Source organism: Leishmania braziliensis, chromosome 11 (genome assembly GCF_000002845.2).
Source record: "Leishmania braziliensis MHOM/BR/75/M2904 complete genome, chromosome 11".
In the NCBI taxonomy this organism is placed as follows: domain Eukaryota; phylum Euglenozoa; class Kinetoplastea; order Trypanosomatida; family Trypanosomatidae; genus Leishmania; species Leishmania braziliensis.
This window is the reverse complement of record NC_009303.2, coordinates 33,195-52,306: the sequence shown is the minus strand read 5'-3', so window position 1 is coordinate 52,306 and position 19,112 is coordinate 33,195. Positions and strand designations below refer to the sequence as shown.

The 19,112-nt window shown below is 59.6% G+C and overlaps 5 protein-coding genes across 5 annotated transcripts; all 5 read right to left on the bottom strand.

The window, feature by feature from the left end:
• Positions 1-705: 705 nt before the first annotated feature.
• On the bottom strand, positions 706-2,523 carry LBRM_11_0120 (conserved hypothetical protein; the record flags this gene model as incomplete). The annotated part of the gene is made up of 1 exon (XM_001562897.1): positions 706-2,523. The coding sequence occupies one exon, from the start codon at positions 2,521-2,523 to the stop codon at positions 706-708; it is 1,818 nt and encodes a 605-aa protein (XP_001562947.1).
• A 1,221-nt stretch (positions 2,524-3,744) lies between these two features.
• LBRM_11_0110 (conserved hypothetical protein) lies at positions 3,745-5,676 on the bottom strand (the record flags this gene model as incomplete). The annotated part of the gene is made up of 1 exon (XM_001562896.2): positions 3,745-5,676. One exon carries the CDS (start codon positions 5,674-5,676, stop codon positions 3,745-3,747), a length of 1,932 nt encoding a protein of 643 aa, XP_001562946.1.
• Positions 5,677-7,201: 1,525 nt separating this feature from the next.
• On the bottom strand, positions 7,202-9,400 carry LBRM_11_0100 (putative chromatin binding protein; the record flags this gene model as incomplete). Its single annotated transcript, XM_001562895.1, has 1 exon — positions 7,202-9,400. One exon carries the CDS (start codon positions 9,398-9,400, stop codon positions 7,202-7,204), a length of 2,199 nt encoding a protein of 732 aa, XP_001562945.1.
• A 1,303-nt stretch (positions 9,401-10,703) lies between these two features.
• Positions 10,704-12,935, bottom strand: LBRM_11_0090 (conserved hypothetical protein; the record flags this gene model as incomplete). The annotated part of the gene is made up of 1 exon (XM_001562894.1): positions 10,704-12,935. One exon carries the CDS (start codon positions 12,933-12,935, stop codon positions 10,704-10,706), a length of 2,232 nt encoding a protein of 743 aa, XP_001562944.1.
• Positions 12,936-15,804: 2,869 nt separating this feature from the next.
• LBRM_11_0080 (tubulin-tyrsoine ligase-like protein) lies at positions 15,805-19,050 on the bottom strand (the record flags this gene model as incomplete). Its single annotated transcript, XM_001562893.1, has 1 exon — positions 15,805-19,050. The coding sequence occupies one exon, from the start codon at positions 19,048-19,050 to the stop codon at positions 15,805-15,807; it is 3,246 nt and encodes a 1,081-aa protein (XP_001562943.1).
• Between the last annotated feature and the right edge of the window lie 62 nt (positions 19,051-19,112).

Sequence of the window (19,112 nt, the reverse complement as noted above, 5' to 3'; positions counted from 1 at the left end):
GGGTGGGGGGAGTAGCACGACCTGTCGTCCTCACCTCCACTACTGTTTACTTGTTTCTCTCTCTCTGTGTCTATGTGGACGCGTATCGACGGAGATGTCGGTTGCACGCAGATGAGCGTGCTGGACCACACCGCGCTGATACGTCTTCTCCCACTTCCATGATACATTAGAGGAACGAGGGAAGCAGAGAGGAGAGGAGAGACGGTATGCACAAAGCTGTAGAGCACGAGAACATGGGCGGGCAACGGATCGCCGACAACAGGGACTCGCGGAACGCGGTGCGTTGGTGCAAAGCCTTCGATGGCGGGCTTCAGGGTACGCAACTCTTTCATGAAGGGGAGGAGTGGGGGGGGGCTGGTGACGTCACCAGCCCTCTTCCTCCTCACGCTCCTCGCCGCCATCTCCAGACGCCTTTTTTTTTCTGTTGTCGCTTGCTTGTTTCCGGTTCGCGCGCCCCCATTCAGGCTACGTGACACACGCGTATGCATCACTATACTCAGGGACACACCACGCCTGCCTGCGTGCGTCTATACGCATGCGCCGATGGAGCTGTGCACAGCCCTGACCACGCCACCACCAAACCTCTTCTCTTACAAGCACCTTCACACCTGCAGCAGCAAGAGGAATGAACACAACGGCAAAGGACATCGCCCACAGCACAATTGACGCAGAAGGGGAGAGGCTGGTGGGCCCCCGCCATACCCACTATCGAGAGGAGGGGCCGCTCTGCTGCAGTTTCGCCATAAAGAGAGCCGCCATCTTACGCCTGTTCATCTTCGACGTATCCATTGAGGTGCTTGTGGTGTCCGACTGCTGCGGTGCGTGCAACGGTATGAGCGGCGACAAAGACGCGCGCGCGCGCCCCACCAGATTCTTGTCCTGCGGGGCGTGGAGGTGGTTGTTGGTGGGCGCCTCGGGGGTATCGCCCTCGCCATCGTGCGAACAAAACGAAGAGTGAGCAGACATTTCTACTGCTAGGATCCGCCCCGGCGGTGACCCCCCCGGTTGCTGCTGCTGTGGTGACTGGCGAGGCTCGCTATGCCCAGCGATTAAATTCCCCTCTCCGTGAACTGGAGCTGCTGCTACGGCGGAGCGTACACATCTCTGTTCCAACCCATCCGGAACCGCCTTCCTCTCGTGTGCCCACTGTTGTGCACACTTTTGCCGCAGCTCTCCCAACTCTTTGCGCAGGGCAACAACTTCGCGGCGATAGTGGTCCCGCTCCGCAGTGACGCGCACGAGCTGCACCTCCAGGTTCTCCCGGGCGAGATCACTGCTGCGGCTATCGCCGTACCGCGTGGGTTGCGGTGCGGTGACGACGGTGCCGTGTTCGTGAGGGGGTGATGTAGGGACCGGGAAGAGACTTGCAGCCAGCGAGCCTCGACTGTTTCTGCTGTGCAGGGGCCCAGGGGTCAATGTCGCATGCGCGTGGTCAGGTGATGAGGACATGGAGGCAGTGCCGGGAGTCTCTGCGAGGCGGTGTTCATGAGGTAGGGGACGGCGCGGGCATGTTGGGCTGTCTGACGCACCTCCCACCACCCCAGTAGCGATGGTAGGACCAGTGGTGGTTGGCGGAGCTGCCGCGAACGAATGCGATGGGCAAACGCGGTCCGACATGTCCCGATAAGGAAGGTGGTGGTGGTGTCTTCGTGAGGCTGAGGAGTGCACGTATTGCCGTGGCTCTCTCTCCAGCACTGCGGAAGAATCGCGTGTGACGGCGGCGTCGTGCATGGATGGTGGTGTGCCTTGGTGGGCGCTGGCTGGTTGACTGGTGTGCCCGCTGCCACAATGCACTTCCTCGCGGTACTCGCTGACTGAAGCCACGGTGGTATGATCAAGCGAGCCGACGGATGACGTGTCTGGCACGGAGGGTGGTGCCGCTGTAGAGCTGCGGAGACTGCTAGGTGGCGCCGTCGTGGGTAAGTCGTCCTGCTCGACATTGGAGGGCAGTAGGAGACGGAGTTGTGTGAGCCGACGCTTGCGCAGGAGCAGGGGGTTGCCGGATAGAAAGACGGCGCTCAGGAGGGGTAGACACTTAATAGAGGCGACATCTGCCACCTCTCGCAAGAGGTTCGCCTCTGCGTGGAGTGTGCGCAGCTGACTGCAGTGCTCGATTCCCACCAGGGAGCTGAGTCGGTTGCTCCGCGCGTCGAGGTACGTTAGCCGCGCCGTCACGCCTGGAACCCCTCGAAGATCCTCCAGATCGTTGAAGGAAACATTGAGGGAGGTGAGGAACTGCAACGGCAGAAGAGCTGCGTTTTGTAGTGAGACGAGGCTGTTGTGTGATGCGTCGAGTTCCCGCAGCGTCAGCGGCAGTCCACCACCGAGGGAGCGCAGCCCATTGTGCGAAATGTTCAGCACCGTCAAATGCGTCAGGCCCTCAAGTCCACGGATGGTGCACAGGGAGTTGTGCGAGAGATCCAGCTGGCGCACCTGCAGAAGAAGATTCAGGTGCTCGTCCGTGTTGGCGAACTCGGCGGGGTCGAAGGACTGAAGCCCGCGGCGTTGAAGGTCCACCTGCATACTTTTCACGTGCAAACACAAACATGCAGCCAAGGGGGCGGGGGAGGGGAACGCGCGCGCGACGCGCGAGAAGAGAAACGCCAAGAGAGATGGAGAGATGACCGTGCCGATGTACTCCACACCCCACCATGACACCCAAGAAGGCGCAACACAACAAAGGCTGCGAAGTAAGACGGAGAGCGAGACGAGATGACACGGTGGAAGCACGACCGAGGGGTGGAGGGGCAGAGATGGTGGCCGTGTTGACGAGGAGATGTTCGCGCACCAAGGGACGATGTCGTGTGTATATGTATATGAACGTGGCTTGAAAAGCCACTGGAGTCTAGCACAACGTAGAACAAGAGGAAGAGGGGAGATCGACAAAGGCCAAGCTGCAGTGTGAGTATCCCATGGGCTCGATAAAGAAGGACACAAAGCCAAACAGCAACACTCACTCAGCCACACACACACATGCACGCACACACGCACACAAACGACGCATGTATTCGTCTTGAGAGAGAGAGAGAGTCGTCTATGTCGAGAGCAGGGCTTCTGTGGCTGCCTTCAGCTCTACTTGTGAAGAAGGGAGAAGGAAAAAGCAACGCGTGTGTACGTGTGTAGGATTCGCTCCAGCTCCCTCTTGGCGTGCGCCGATGCCGCTGCTTGTGCACTTAGGGGAGGACATGGAATGAGGGGATGCGGAGAGAGCGAGAGCGAGGCGTGTGTTTAGGTGTGCCACACCCGCAGGCCCAGAGACGAGGGAAAGACGGAAAGGGAGGTGAAGAAGGAAAGCTGGGAGCGAGGAGTCGAGGAGCAGCGAGCAGAACACCCTTGACAGGGCCTGCCCTTTACAAAAGAAAGAGCGAGTCATCAGAGAGAGAGGAGAAAGAGATGGATGGGGCGGGGCGTGGTGGCGGCGATTGCGGAGGGAGGAGGGTCGCCTGAGTCACTCCCCATCAAACAAAAGGAGATGCCCTACGTGTTCACCTCATCATAGGCGATGACGACGTCCAGCAGAAGTCATTAATCAGCCGCCGCTGCTCCGGCACCTTCTGTTGGCAGAGGCAGCAGGAAAGCAGGAGAGCGGTGAAGAAAACGCAAACACACACACACACACACACACACACACGTGCACTCATACCTCACACACCAGCAACCATACACAGACAACAGCTCAAGCCCTCCGCTACAGCCTAACTGGCCATGCGTGTAGGCGTGTGTGATTTTTGTATTCACACGTGCTTAATCCAAGCCGTCAAGGTCCTCATCGTCGTAGCCGTCGCCACCTTCATGGTCATCACCGCCATGGCTTGGTGCGTTCGGGTTGTTCCAGGAAGTCGCACTTGCCGCCATGGTGGCGTCCGACAGCTCTTGGGTTGGCACCTGGATGAGATGCACCACGGCACTGCTCTTCACGTTTTGCCTGTCCGTCTTGAGCACAACGTTGAAGTACTGGGGGTAGCGAATCACGAAGAAGTACACACCACCGTACCTGCGCCGAATCACTTCCTGGGCACCGAAGGGGAGGTTCATGTGGACCACGGACGCCGCGCGAGCGCCGCGCTGCTGAAGAAACTCGGCGATGAGCCGGAGAAGATCGCCATCGCTAAAGTTCTGTCGAATCACTCCGCGCGGCAGGGGTTGATCGGGTCGGCAGAGGCACCACGTACCGGGGCTCTGGTACTCGAACTGGGTGAAGTACTGCGGATAGTTGTTAAAAAAGCTTCGAATGCGCCTGGGCATGTACATCAACAGCTCTTCCGGCAGATTGCGCTTTAGAAATGACTTGAGGCTCACGAAGCCGTGGTGGGGAAGGTGCTTGCTCACCTCTTTCGCCAGGTTTTCTGGGTCGTGGAGCGGGTGAGACGGGTCGTCACGGAAGGCAATCTTGCGGCGCAGAGCTCGAACGCGTGGCTTATCGCGGGCATCCGTGGCAATGCGCAGCTGCTCCTCCAGCGGCAGCTTCGCGCGTTGGGTGCGCAGTCGATAACGCATCCGCATCACCACTGTCGGTATCTCTGGCGGAACGAAGAAGACTGGCTTGTGAGCGGCGAAGAATCCTTCCAGTCCGTTGTAGTAACTGTTGAGTTCTGCGCGCACCTCAGAGGTGAGCTGACCCCTGACCACGTCAATGTCGACTTGCTTGTCACCCGGCACCAGGCCCATCAGTACCTGGAAACTCTTTGGGGTTGGGGTTGACCCCGCATCCAGGTTGGAGTAGCCGGGCTTCCGCAGCAGCACCGCAGCCTCGGTTGTGAACTTCGGCGACGACGGCACCCCGTCTGCACTGTCGCCCATTATCGGCACATCACGTACTGCGAATGCAAAGCGGTGCTGCATCTGGGCGAAGTATGTGATGGCAGCGGGGCCTTGATAAGGCAGCTGCGCCGCCACATTCGGTCCAACACGGCGTAGCAGCTCCGGCAGCGGCATCCACTTGTCGTAGATGCCTTCAAAGGCGGCTTCAAGGGTCGCTACAAGGGCCACATTGGGGCGGTAGCGTGCGTACAGTTTCTCTGACACCTCGGTCCCACTCAGTGACAGATCGCCGAAGCTGCCATACAGCCGCACGTAGCGCTCTCCGGCCACGGTCACCAACTCCAACGGCTTGACATTCAGGTACACCTCAAGGTGCTCCGCTGTGTAGCCGGGCATGTTCGCCACCACTTCCGTCACCGGAACGAAGAAGGATGGGATGTGCGAGACGAAATCCCGCACCGCGATGACGGCGCCATTGGCGCTCGAGTGCGTCCCATCCACTACGAGTGCCGACGGGGTCACATCGAAGTCTCGCGGCGGGTTCGGTATTTCGTGCAAACAAACGTCGAAGAAGAAGTCCACAGGGCCCACCTTCTTCGAGTTGGAAGAAGTCCCTTCAGGGACGGCAGCGTTCATGTCTGCAGATGTTAGGGGGAGGGGAGTGCGCGCAGCTGCCCTGGGCACGTCGCCGCCGTCAGTGTTAGCCTTCATGGTTGCGGTTTGGCCCTCCTTCACGGTGCCATCGCTATTGCTTTTACCAGCCTTGCCGACGCTGCCGCCTATGCTCGCTGCCAAGGGGGCCCCATCGATCGACGTCATTGCGCGACTCGGCAACTTCCCTTTTGTGTAGTACACGCCTGTCGCATTCAGCGATATGCCGAGCTCATGGGCGCATTTCTGCAGCACATGGGCCATTGACTTGTGCGGCTTCACGTGACTTCGGCGCACATGCGGTGGCAGCGCAGCGTACAACTCACTGACTGGCAGCCATGTTTCGTCAGCTTGCCTCTCCAGAACCGCGCGAATATCGGTGAGGAGAGCGGGAGCCACAGGGGTGTTAGGGGTGCCTGGCGCGTCACCCGCAGGGAGGGCGGTAGTGGATTCATGTGACCCTTTAGTGACTATGGTAGAAGATACCCCCTGTGCACTGCCCGGAGAAGAGGTGAAGGTGGAGAGAGCTCTGCGTATTGGTGCGACATCAGCGAGGTGTGCGACCGCGAGGCAGCGGACTGCGCTGGCGGCGGAACCCAGTGTGGATGTCGTGGGGCCACGGGTGGGGCACCTCGCCATTGGTCGCAGCCAGAAGGTGGCCGTGCATGGCGCAGTACCAGAGGATGAGGAAAGGGGCGAGAGGGAGGAAGAGCAAAGAGCCTTCATACACACATGTGGCACGCGACCCGTCGGGCCTGAAGCTCCGATGACTCTCGCGACTCGGTGCGAGCGTTCGACACCGCAGGGAATGCCGACATGAGAGAAACACTGATGTCTGTCAGAAGCGCCCCGCATCATGGTAACGCCAATATACATCTCCATACATTTCTTTCTCATTCTACGGCCTTGATGTGCGTGTGTGTGTTACGGTGCGTTGGCGTGTGAGAGGGGGTGGGGGAAAGAGCCTGGGACGCGTACAAGTCGCGCGTGCCAACGCTCACTTTGCTCTCTTGCAGCTGTAACTGCCCAGGTGGCGGGCGCAGCATAGGTGAGAACGCGTTGTTCAGTAAAACGCCGGAAAAGAAGAGAGGGAGAAGGACAAGTGAAGAGCGTGCTGGTTGATGAATGGTGGCCCGCGAGGGGGGGGGGGAACCAAAGGAGGCACACCAATGACCCCCTCTCCGTGAACGCTGGGCAGTCCCGCTGCAAGGCTGAGATGTAGACCAAGAGGCATATGTTAGATGGCGAGCACCTCCGTACACACTCGACCATTCCTTCTTCTGCGCGTCCTCATCGTGACGGGGTCGAGGGGAGGCGTTTCGAGAGAGAGAGGAGAGGAGAGGATCGGAGGATGTGGTGGGTTTGGTGTATCCACGAGAGACGCGCAGACACACGTCCCTTCACCCCCCCCCCCCCCCCCCCAGCACACTCGTCACGGACACAAGGCGTAACGCTCCCCATCCCTCACACACTTCTATGCCTTCCCGTCGACGAAAGGATACGAGCAACACAACAACATGAAGGTGGTAAGCCAAAGTGAGACAGGCGCACATAGACGTACACATACACAAAGGAGCTGGCGTTGACGCCCAAGTGTGCCTGCAAATCACCCATCGAGATAGTCCACGTGAAAAGGAAAGAGAAAGGGGAGGGAGAGGAGGTGCCACTAGGTGGCGTACACCGTTCCTCCATACACAAGCACGCAGCTGGTGAGAAAGTGCAAAGCGAGAAACGGGGGGAGGGGGCGGAATGAGGCAGTGGGGGGTAGGGCAGGGTGAGATCTGCTGCGCTAGTCCCTCGTGGTCGCTGGCGTTGCTGATACTGATGCTGCTGCCGAGGTGACAGGACGCACATCCACGAGGAAGACGGAGTGGCGGGCTCCAGCCTCAACAGCACGAATCGCCACCACTTCGTAATGCACCCCCACTGCAGCCGTGAAAGGCTCCGACGTCTTTGCCGCAGCGGAGCGGTGATGGCGCGCAGGCGGAACCGCAGTGTCTCGCAGCGACTGTTTCACAGCGGCTGCGACGCGCAGTACATTCCCGTCTCGCAGAACAGGCCGTGGTGCCACCACGACGTCATCTCCCGATGTATTGCTGGCCTGCAGCGCAGGTGCACCGAGCTGTCCGTGCAAGTTGTCCCCAAAGCCAAAGACACACGATGACGAGGCAGCCGGCAACCTCTCGCGCAAAGGCGCAGCTGCCGCTGAAGGGTCACCCACAGGGCTGCTCACTCCCTGGCCGTGCGTCCAGATGAGGTAGTGCGAGCGGCCCACCACCGAATGCACCGTCGCCTGACCTCCGGCGGTCATGGGACCGTCTGACCACGCCAGACTTGTCCAGTCGCACGTGAAGCTGTCGTCAGTGCCGAGCCCAAGGTTGCCGCTGCCCATGATCTGTAGCAGTGGCACCTGTGAGGGGGGGATACCACAGGGCGACGATGCCACGTTCTCTTCACGAGCTAGCGCTGGTGGCATTTCGGGTACGGAGGGTCTGCAAGATGAACTGTAGCGCAACAGGCTTTCCTCTCCGGCATGTATTCCCCCATACCAGCAACGGAGCCCTGCGGTAGCCACACCAGCATAATCACGGTTGACTGCATCTCGTACATCGGCGAATACGTCTCGTGGGTGAGAGGCGGCTGCATCCTCGATGTCAGAGCAGTAGTAGCAGCCCCAGTGCAGGACCAGTTGCTGCTCCTCACCCTCTTCGTGGCGTTGCCGCAGCGTAACGGCGGAGTGGTGCTGCATCGCCTGCAGCTTTGCAACTTCCCATCGACTTTGGCCACCGCTGCTGGTCTGGAGGGCGGAAGTAGTGGGGGGAAGGCGCAAGCAGTCCGTTGCAGTGCGCTCATGGCATTTCCTGATCACGTCTTCTGCCAGTTCATGGATTGTCCAACCTCGGTGAAGCAGTGCTGAGGGCATGTCCTCCGTACAAGTCATGGGAAGCGTCACTGCACTTTCCTCCAGCACGTCTACACCTTCCACCACCTCGAAGAAGGTAGAGTTGAAGGGGGGACGCCGCTGCTTGACGGCAGCCGCAGCCTTCCACTTGAGCTTGTAAGTGCCGTCAGTCGCGCCGTGCTGACTGTCGTCGATGCCGTCATGCGCCTGTTTCTGCTGCAGGGCTGAGCGCAGCGCGCGCTCCTGCCTCTGAGCTTTGGCTTGCAGCACCGCCCAGGTGTCGCCGTCGTAGCCGAGCTCGCCAAAGTCGCCTCGACCGCATGCCATTAGTAGGGACGGGTAGTAGACAAGCTCATGACTGCGGCTGCACTTGACGGGCGGCTGTTGGGAATCGGGACTCGGCGGTGCTGCTGCGCGCAGGATGACTGCGTCACACCAGGCGAGAAGGGTGTGATGAGCGCCGCAGCTGATGTGCGTGAGGCGGCCGTAAAGCAGCCACGCGTGTCGACCGCCTCGATCAGCGTCCCACGCGCTCGGTAGAGAAGACATCATCGGCGAAGCTGCACGCGACGTTGCTGCAGTGTGGTTTGCATTCTCGTCAGCAGTCCTTGGGGGGAGTGCCACGCAGAGTCGAGTCCATGTGTACACATTGTCGGTGTGCCCAAGGCCAAGCTGGCCGCAGTCGTTCCGACCCGTCACGTAAACGCCGGCCGTCGAGCAGACAAATGAGTGATCGGCCCCGCAGTGGACAGAAATGATCGTGACGGGCACGTCCTCCACCGCCTCGTCCCCGCCTAGCAATTCAGCGAAGGGGATTCGAAGAGGCTGATCAACGTGGGTCGGCACCGTCACTGCCGTGGCGCCTACGTCACCGAGAGCGCTGCCCTCGGCAGCCGCTAGCGCACTCGGAGTGGATGGACGGCCCAGGCCGAGTTGACCATCTTCATGCAGTCCCCAGCCGTAGAGTCCGGTGGTGGTCAGCACCAAGGTGTGATATGCCCCACAAGCGACCTGAAGAACCTCTCCTACAGTGGCAGCAAAGGCGAAGGTAGGTAGGAAGTCGTCTATCAGGGCGATCTCGCTCATGGTCGACGGGGCGTCCTGCCCGATCCCAAGTCGACCGTCATGCCCACAGCCGCACACGGCAATTGCTGTGCAGACTGGCCCTGCCGCCATGGAGGAGGTGGATGTCAGGTCGTCGGTTGGCATGTCCGTGTTGTGCGGTGGAGGGGCGAATCACCGAAATGAGAAGGGTATATGTGTCTTATGGAGGAGGCTACCTCGACGGTACTGTTGTGTGGGTGGAAGAGGGAAGGGATAGAGGGCTTGATGGAGAGTCGGAGAGAGTAACAGCCCCCCCTCCCGATTTAGTCGCCTGCTTTAGGGAGCAGCGTGAATTGGTGATGGTGATGATATGGGCTGCGAGTACATTGGCACACACTGACGCACTCCCTCTCTCTCTCAAGCAGAGAGGTATGCTGGCAGTTAATTTGTGCCATACACCTCGGGCAAAGACGAAAGAGAGAGGGGTGGAAGAGAAGAAGATGATAAACGAGCGACAAGAGGCGTAGTAGCCCAGGAAGAGGCATGCGAGCTCGGTTTCTGTGGTAGAAAACAAGAGAGCCACGCACATACACACACGGTAGGGTGGGGCGGGGGAAAGGACGCTCTAAATCGGGTTCCAGTTCTGCAACTCTCCCTGCTGCTTCTGCTGTTAATCTTTCCGCTGCTCACCCACTTCCTCACTGTGGAGTCTTGACGTCGCCAATACGCGAGAAAGGGGGAGTCGTTTACGATGGGTACGTACGGGTAACACCCACACCCACCTACCCACCCACCCACACACACACACACACACAGGCATACGAGAGAGAGGGAGAGGGAGAGGGAGGGAGAGAGAAGAGGCACGGGAGTAGTGCATCACTTTAATGTGCTTAGCTGGTAAAGAAGAAACAACCAAACGCCCCCCCGAAAAAAAAAAGAAGGGGGGGGTGGCGACACGCGTACTAGACGGGCCACACATGACTCGAGATCAAAGACAGAGGGGCGATCGACGGACACACAGACACATACCCCGCACAACAGCGAGGAGCTGAACACAAGGCCAAGCAGAAACAGAAAAGAGCGATACTGGCCTCAAGGGCATCACTCGTGATGTCCATCGAGACAGGCGTGCGGAGCACCTCACCGACGCCACTTCCTCTGCACCAAGTGCTACTCCTCCTTAATCGACGCAGCAAAACTAAACAGACGCACACACAATTACGCTGACACCACTGCTAGTAGTCGCTGCAGTGTTTATTCTTCACACCGCCCACCGACACGGGGCGCGGCCGCTGCAGGCGTGGGTTTGCGGTTCGCTTGTGTGCCGATTTGGCAAGCGACAGCGTCACTCTGTCCATGCCGTCACCACGCCGTCTTCGGTAGACGTGAAGAGCCACGCAAGCGAGGGATGCCACGCCACTGCGTACACCGACCGCTGATGTTTCAGGATCTTCACCGGCACGACCAGCGCGTTCTTGTTGTAATCGTCGTACACCATGCCATGGAATACGTGTACCTGACCATCCGAGGCGCCCGTGGCGAAGAGTGGGTAGGCGCCTGTTTTGGGGTGAAAGGCGAGCGCGTTCACAACTCCCTTGTGCGAGCGCATGCGCTTGTACGGCTTGTCGGAGAAGTCCATGTCGAACCACGATGTGTGGCTGGTTGTGTCGCCGACGAGGAAGTTATCGCCCTCGGGGTGGATGGACAGACACGTCGTGACACCGCCTGAGGCCTTGAAGCGCCGCTGCAGGCGGTGGGCCATGAGATTATAACATCGCACGGAGTTGGTCGTCGCGAGGAAGAAGAGGGGCTCCCGCGGGTGGAAGCGGCAGTCCGTGACAACTTCAGAGAACTTTCGGAATGGGCAGAACACCTTGCGCTTCGAGAGCTGCAGCATGATCGTTTGGCGGTACTTGACATGGTCCTTCGGACACAGAGCGCACAGGTAGTCGCCTTTGATGTGGAAGCAGAACTTCTTCACCTTGGCGTGCATCGCAATCTTCACCACGATACCTGCATTGCGTTCCTTGGCGCTGGCATCGAGGAACTCGGCACGCTTCTCGCGCTCCTCGACGTCGTGCAGGTCGGTCGTCGCTTCGTGAGCCGTCTCGTCTGCGTCGAGTGTCGTCTGCGTCACCGCGCGGCCGCCGAGCGTGTCCACCGCACCGAGCGCATGCGCTGCCTCCCGCTGACCAGCCGACAGGCCTGGTGCGCGCAGGAAGCGGATCGTGTGATCGTTTACCAGTGCATGAGCCGCAAAAGTCGGCACAACGAACACGAGGCTATACTCCACTGCGGCAGCGAGTATGTTAAGGGACTTGGAGGGGCAGAACTCGACTTGCTGTACCGGTGCCCCCATGTCGTACCGCTTCATGAGGCGGCCCGTCTGCACCTCGTAGACGCGCACGAGGTGATCGTCGCAGCCTGTTGCGAGGTACTGCCCATTCGGGCTCACCGACACGCTACGCACCGTCGCTGTGTGCCCCTTGTAGTGAAAGGACAGCTTCTCTGGGTACGGCCGCAGATCCTTCGGGTTCGGCAGCTCCGGCAGCAGCTTGTCAGGGTCAACCACGAGCCGTGTGCGCTGCGCACGCGGGAAGAAGGCGAGGTCGAGGCAACGCTGGTAGCGGTCCTGGATGGTGTGGTGATAGAAAGGAACGTGGCGCAAGGCGTCGAAGGACTGCGGTAAAAAATGTTCTCTGCGGTCAATCGTACGCAGGCGGGCCTGGCGCTGCTTCGCCCGCTCGCTAGGCAGGTACTCCGGTGGTGGACGGTAACTCTCAAACGTGCCCGGCGGCGGAACCTTCGGCTTGGGGACGCGGTTGAAGTACTTGAAGTGTGTGTGCGTGTCCATCTCCACATGGCCATCGTCCCAGAGAAGCTGATCTTCGTCCTCCTTCTCTTCCGTGGCTGGACGAAGCTTGCTCTCCGCCTCCTCCTTGCGCAGGCGCCGCACCATCTTTGCAATCACCTTCGTGTCGTGCAGTGCCGGCACAAATGCCTTCTTGGACGGGCCGCTGCTGCGGGCGAGCGGGTGGTTGAGCGGATCGAAGACAACCGTGTCCTCCTGCACCCCCGAGTACATATCGTAGTTCGAGTTTGTTGTGCGGTTGCGCTGCAGATTGAAGATGAGCTGCAGGTCAGCGTTCGACAGCGTCTTCTTCTCGTCGTGCAGGGCGTCGTAGATAGTCCGCATCGCGTTCGGGTCATCCGTTGCCTCCAGCAGCCGCTCTAGCGCAGATCTCTCCGCCTTCATCAGCTTCTTGCCCTCGATGTCATAGCCAATATGCTTCTCGTCCTTGTACCACTCCAGCGGGATGTCTCCAACGCGATTGAGCGTCGCCTCGTCCTCGCTGCTGTCCGATTCGTCGAGGTGCTGGGTCGTTCCCAGACGCACTACACGGCCGTTGCCGTCATCGCCGTCGATACCGACTGCGGCGTTTGCGAGCTCCTCGGCGTGTGGGAAGAGGATGACATCATCCTCGCCGTCGGCGTCGCTGTCTTGCAGGATGATGTCGTGAAGGCGCTCGTAACCGTGCGCGCCGTCCTTGCTCTCGGCAGTGTACCCAGGGAGCATCGCAGTGTCGTCTCGGGGGCTATTGAGGCTGGTGCTGTTGTGACTGCTCGCGCTTGCACTGACGCTGCTAGTGGCATCCTCCGTGCGTTCCTCCACGCATGGGGTAAGCGCTGTGGTCGTGGGAGCAGCTGCCCTACACTTCGACGGCGACTTTCCCTTTGCCGACTTCACAGTGGAGCAGGGAGAGGAGGAGGACGGAGTGGTGATGGCAGAGCTTGGTGCACTTGCCGTCGCCGTCTGCCGTGATGACGGCGACTTTGAGGCGAGGCGACGCTTCGGAGGCATCCAGCACGGTGACTTTTCTCGTTCCTTGTGTCTGTGCGTATGTGTATACCGTCACCTCTTCCGTGCCTGCGATGTGGATGGTCGAGATGGAGCGGGAGGAGTTGTTCGCACTTGACACGCCAATGGACAACATCGTGCGTGTATGAGCGACAAGTGATTAGAAGAGAAGGGGAAAGGCATGAGGGAGTTTGAGGAGAGAAGGGAGGGAGAGATTGTGGAGACGGAGAGACGGGCGTATGCAGGGGTGTCAAGCGAGCCAGAAGTAATACACGGAATAAAGCAAAAGGGCGCTCTGCCAAGCTCACGACATCGATAGAAGAGATCAGAAAGAGAAAGGCACAACCTGAGTACAGTCCGTGATCAAAGTCCTTTCGCTTTCTCTCCTGCTCTCTCTCCCTCTCTCTTGCCATTTCGTGTGTGCGGGCTGCGGCAAAGTTGCGTCGGCGTGTCTTCGCGCATTGGGGGAGGGAACGGGTACGCGCGGGGTCATGGCAGCCTACCCCCCGTTCCCCATCCTCGCCGCCACCGCCGAAACGCGCACCGTGGAAGGACGTGCCGTAGCACATCGTGACGCGACGTGCGCCCCCCTCTTTCGGATTTGTGTCTGTTTAGCTCACAGGAGGGAATCGCCTGTGTTTAGAGAAGAGTCATCACTCAGGCACGCACAGACACACACGCACGCATTGGCGACACCGACGTCGCTACCGCCCACCACCACAGGCGGCAGAAGTAGCGAAGAGCAGCGCGCATAGCAAAAAGGGAAAAGCGAGACGAAAAAAGGGGGGCGCCTACTCCTCTGCGGGTGTGTAGCGCGAGCCGGAAGGCCCACAAGGACGGGGGGAAACGAGGGTGGGGAAGGGGGTGTGTCCATGCGTGTACGTCTTAGTGGGATTGTCCCCGTTAGATGTGGGGCAATCAAAGGCTGAGAGAGCACACGTGTATGTCATCGGAGCTTCTCCGTGTGTCTGTGCACCTTCCGTGACGGTTCCTGCATCGCCCCCACCCGTTGCTCACACAGGAATACACATGAGAGGTTGTCCATGAGGTGGATGGGAGTAGGGAGACCAATGGGAGGGAAAGTCACACGAAGGCGTCTGGTCACAAGTGCACCCCAATGCAACCCCCCCGCCCTCAAGCAAAGAGTAGCCACACCACAGGGAGCCTCATAACAGACGAAGGTGTAAACGACACGACGGCGGAGTCCTATGCTGGTCTGCCTCACCCGTTGGCATCATAATTGAACGTCCTCTCTATCCTGGTGGCCATCCATTACGATGCGGAGGGTGAGGAGACGTGGGGCACACAGGCTACTGATTTACCAACAGGGCAACCCCCCCCCCCCCCCCACCGGGGCAGAAAGTTAGCATAGCAAAGCACATAGTAATATGTAGAGAGATGAGCAACCCATCAACGCCTTGTCACAGACTACGAAGAGAGAAACAGCAAAGGCCTGCAGCAACGAGAACAACAACGGAGCCAAAAAGTACAGAGCACATGCGCAAGACAACTGAGGAAAACAAAGGAATAATAAACGGTGGAGAGTGGAAGGATTGCCCATCTGTCATTGCAGACTTGCCCGGAGGCACACGCGTGTGATTGGCGCGGTGGCCCGAGCAGCAGTTAACGACGCAGTATCAAAACTGAAGAGACCGAAGACGAAACAGGTGGGGCAGCACACCGGGCGTGTCAGATTGTGCGGTGCATCTGCTTCCCCCTTACCGCCCATTTTCTCACTTCCCCTTCCCCCCGTCGGTTGCTTTACTTTCGTTCCTCTTGCGTTTCTTTCGTTGGTGTCGTTGTTTCATCTGTGCGAAGCGTCCCCGTGCTCGGCCTTGGCCATCTCTCTTTCTCGTCTCGCATACGGGGGAAGGAAATCCCCCCCCCCCCCCCCACACACACACACACCGCACAGCGCAGAGAGAGAGCGAGGGAGGGAGGGAGGAAGAAGAGCAAGAAGAGGCAGTACGCGTAGGAAAAAGAGAAAAGGCGCACGCATTCAGTTGAGAGGGTGTGTGCATGTGAAGTGTGCATCACTGTTAAGTTCTTACAATAGGATTCGTCGTTCATCCCTTCAGCGGTAATCTCCGGGGTACGCGCGGGTGCACACACATTTCCATACGAGAAGATGTACAAGTCAACCAAGTTAGTAGAGGTAGAGAGAAGAGCAAAGGCACGTACTGTCATACGTCTACAGAGAGTGCAGCACGCAAAGAACAAAATATTGTCCCTCTCACCATCTCCCCCCCCCCCCTTCAGGACACACACACACACACATAAATGAAGGGGGAAGGCGGGTCGCAGTGAGGAAAGCGGCAGCTGAAGGGCCAAGGGGAGAGAAGGGCAGAAAGACAGGGAGGAGGAGGGGGGAGAAGGGAGCACCATACGTGGAGGCGCAGGCACATTCGTGGGCATGCTGAACACATCACGCCCATTTCGCAGAAGCGGGGAACCCCCCCCCCCCCCCGCGCACCCCGTCCCCGACACCTTTCCCCGTTGCCTCTGATTCCCAAAGCGCAGGTATCCACAAGAGAGCCCCACACGGACACGGACAGACACACGGAGATGCGCCATGTGTAACTCTTTCTCACTCCGTCAGGTTGTAGTCATCGTCATCATCGTCCGGCTTCGGGTCGGCGGCGGCCTCGTAGTCCAGCATCGCCTGAAGCGTTGCCAGCCGAGCCAGCTCTTCTTCCGTCGGCTCTAGATGCGTGAACATAGAGTGCATATCGCGGTCCTGCGACCTCTGGCGAGAGTGCACCAGACCGCTAAGGTCGAGGTCGCGCATGCTGCTGCTTAGCGAGGCGGACTTGCGCCTGGGAAAGGGGAGTTCGTGGCTGTTCGAGCGGGGTCGCTCAGGCCCCTTCGGTGTTGTCACTGGGGAAGGCGACGACAACTTCTGTCCTTGGGCAGGACGGCTGGAGATACGGATGGGGCGGTCGACCGCGGGATACGGTGCAATGGTGCCAGGCGCCGCCGCCGCCGCCCCATCACCGTTCTGGTGGAACGTTGGGAGACCGTTGCTGGCGTCCGCAGCCGTCGCGCTCGGCTTGTCCGTCTTTGGCACCGTCTTGTGCGGGGCCACGCTGGCAGGGATGGCGGTTGCATCCGCCGGTGACACGTTAATCGTCGTGGCTTTGGATGCTCTCACTGTGACTGAGCGCTTGGTGACACGGCGCTGCACCTCAGCCACGTGCGGCTTCACACCGTTCGCTACCGCGCTGTCTGCCGCAGCTTTCTTGGCGCTGTCCTGCTGCGGTGTAGAGGGCAGCGTTTCGGAGGACAGGCTCTTTCTAGCGTGGACGGACGAGATGCGAGGCGTGTGGACACGCGGTGACTTAGGTGGCTTTGTAGCCGCCGGCGTGGAGGTGACCGTTGCGCCGTTCTCTGATGGTGTGGGGCTGCTATGGGCGGTGGACGTGTTGGACAGCGCCGGCGCACCGCCGCGGACGTCCGACGAGCGACGGCGATGACGCAGAATATCCTTCTCTATAAGCTTGAAGGGAGTTGTGTAGGAGGCCTGGCCCTCAGGACCAGGAGAGAGAGTTGACGTGACGGAAGGGGTGGTGAACGTGGGCACGTTGTTCGCGACAGCACCAGGGGTCTGCGCGGCAGCGGCAGCGTTTGGCCCCATCAGTGGTGTCTGCGTGCGCTGCGGTAGGGGAATTCTGGGGGTACCGCTAGAGCCGCCAATACGCGAGGTCAGGAGTGGACCCAGCGACGGTGGACGACCGCGCGAGACCAGGATGGAATTCGTGTGGGCGCTCGGGGACGGCGAGGACGTCAACGTCGACGGCGGCACTGGTGCGGCAACTGTGCTGTTGTAGTAGAGGCGACTATTGGCGGACTCCAGCTTGGCCAGGTTCTGGATTGTATCGTAGACGAGCTGCACATCTGAGTTGGGAGACGGGTAGATGCGTTTAAAATTTTTCAGCTTGGAGTCCTCGAGCCTGCGGCGGGCATGCACGTAAGACGGAATCTCCTCTTCGGCATGCGTGGGGTCCGCTGGCGCGGAGCTGTGGTCCAGTGGCGAGTCTGAGTCGTCGACGCCAGGGCCGCGCGAGGTATTTTTCCTAAGCTGGCACCCGTAGACTGGGTGGTTGCTTGCCCAGGGGGGCATGTTGCGCTTCGCGAACTCGTCGTGCTCGCGCTGCCGGTCCCTCTCGTAATCGCTGGGCTTGCAGTCGATGATGCTCCACACCTCTGAGATCAGCTTGCTCTTGATATCCAAATCCAACGGCGTTTCGGTGGCGAAGGACGGGGTGTGGTTGACCTCCATGAGCCACGGCTTTATCTTGTTGTCGATCAGGATGTCAAACCCGAGCACCTCAAAGCAGCAGTAGCCCTCGTTGAAGCCGGTGGGGAAGCACGAGTCGTACACCTTGGCGATGATCGGCTGGGCCGCGAGGATGGTCTTGACGATGATAAAGCCGACCTCGTGCCAGAAGATGTCCGGCGAGTGGCCGCTCTCAGCGAGCCAGCGATTGAGGAAGCCGAAGTTGCGCTTGTTGCCCACGTCCATGTGTTCCACATTGGTGTTGAAGACGAAGTCTGAGCTCTTCTTGTTCACTGCGTAGTTTGTGAGATGCTTGCAGGCCTGCTTCGCGTTCTCTTCGTTCGGGATCTCGTACGGCTCTGTGCAGATACGCACGAGACCGTCGTTGAAGAGAAAGACAGACGGGTTGCGGATGGAGGTGAGCAGCACGTACACGCGCAGGTCAAACTTCTTGCCTTCTAGCAGCAGCGGGCGGTGCACGTACTCCTGTACAATGTAGTTGTCGAGGGTGTGCTCTTCCAGCGCCGTCAGTGGATCGCGCGCCACGATGATGCCACGGCCTTGGCAGCCTGAGTTCGGCTTCAAGATGAAGTATTTGAATATACGACGCTGACGAACGGCCATCATGTACCGCGTGAACTGCATCCGCTCGCTTCGCATTGACCACGTGCGTGGGTAGTAGGCGAAGTGCGAGGGCAGCTTGCGGCGCAGCTTCCCCAGTGTCGTCCCCAGGTGCCCCTTACGGCAAAGCAGATGCATCGACGGAAAGTGGTTCGTGCGCTGCCAGTTTCTCAGGCGCACGAGCCGCATGAGGGACAGCACCGTATCGCTCCAACAGAGGTTGAATTTGTACTCGTTTAGCTCTTCCTCCGTTGTCTCCATCTCGAAGCCCATCTCCTCAGCAATCTTGCGAATGAGAGGGTACTTGGTGAGGAAAACGTTCAGAGATTTGCGCGGGTGGCGGATGCGGCGGATGAGTGCGGTGGACTGGCGTGTCAAGTGAGGAGTCAGCTTGTATGCAATCGACGGGCGCGCTAGGTCGGTCATGTGGACTATGCGCAGGTTGGTAGAGGGGCGAGAGATGACGATGCGCTTGCTATCGCGTTGCATCTCGGCAGTCATGATCACTCCCTTGTGCTGCCCAGCAGAGGTGACTGGCGACTTTGCATTTGCCGACGTTGGTGTTGTTGCCGCCGCTGGTGTTGTTGCCGCCATTGGCGTTGTTGCTGCCGTTGGTGTTGTTGCTGCCGTTGGTGTTGTTGCCGCCGCTGGTGTTGTTACCGCCGCTGGTGTTGTTGCCGCCGCTGGTGTTGTTGCCGCCATTGGCGTTGTTGCTGCCGTTGGTGTTGTTGCTGCCGTTGGTGTTGTTGCCGCCGTTGGTGTTGTTGCCGCCGCTGGTGTTGTTGCCGCCATTGGCGTTGTTGCTGCCGTTGGTGTTGTTGCTGCCGTTGGTGTTGTTGCCGCCGCTGGTGTTGTTACCGCCGTTGGTGTTGTTGCTGCCGTTGGTGTTGTTGCCGCCGCTGGTGTTGTTGCCGCCGCTGGTGTTGTTGCCGCCATTGGCGTTGTTGCTGCCGTTGGTGTTGTTGCTGCCGTTGGTGTTGTTGCCGCCGCTGGTGTTG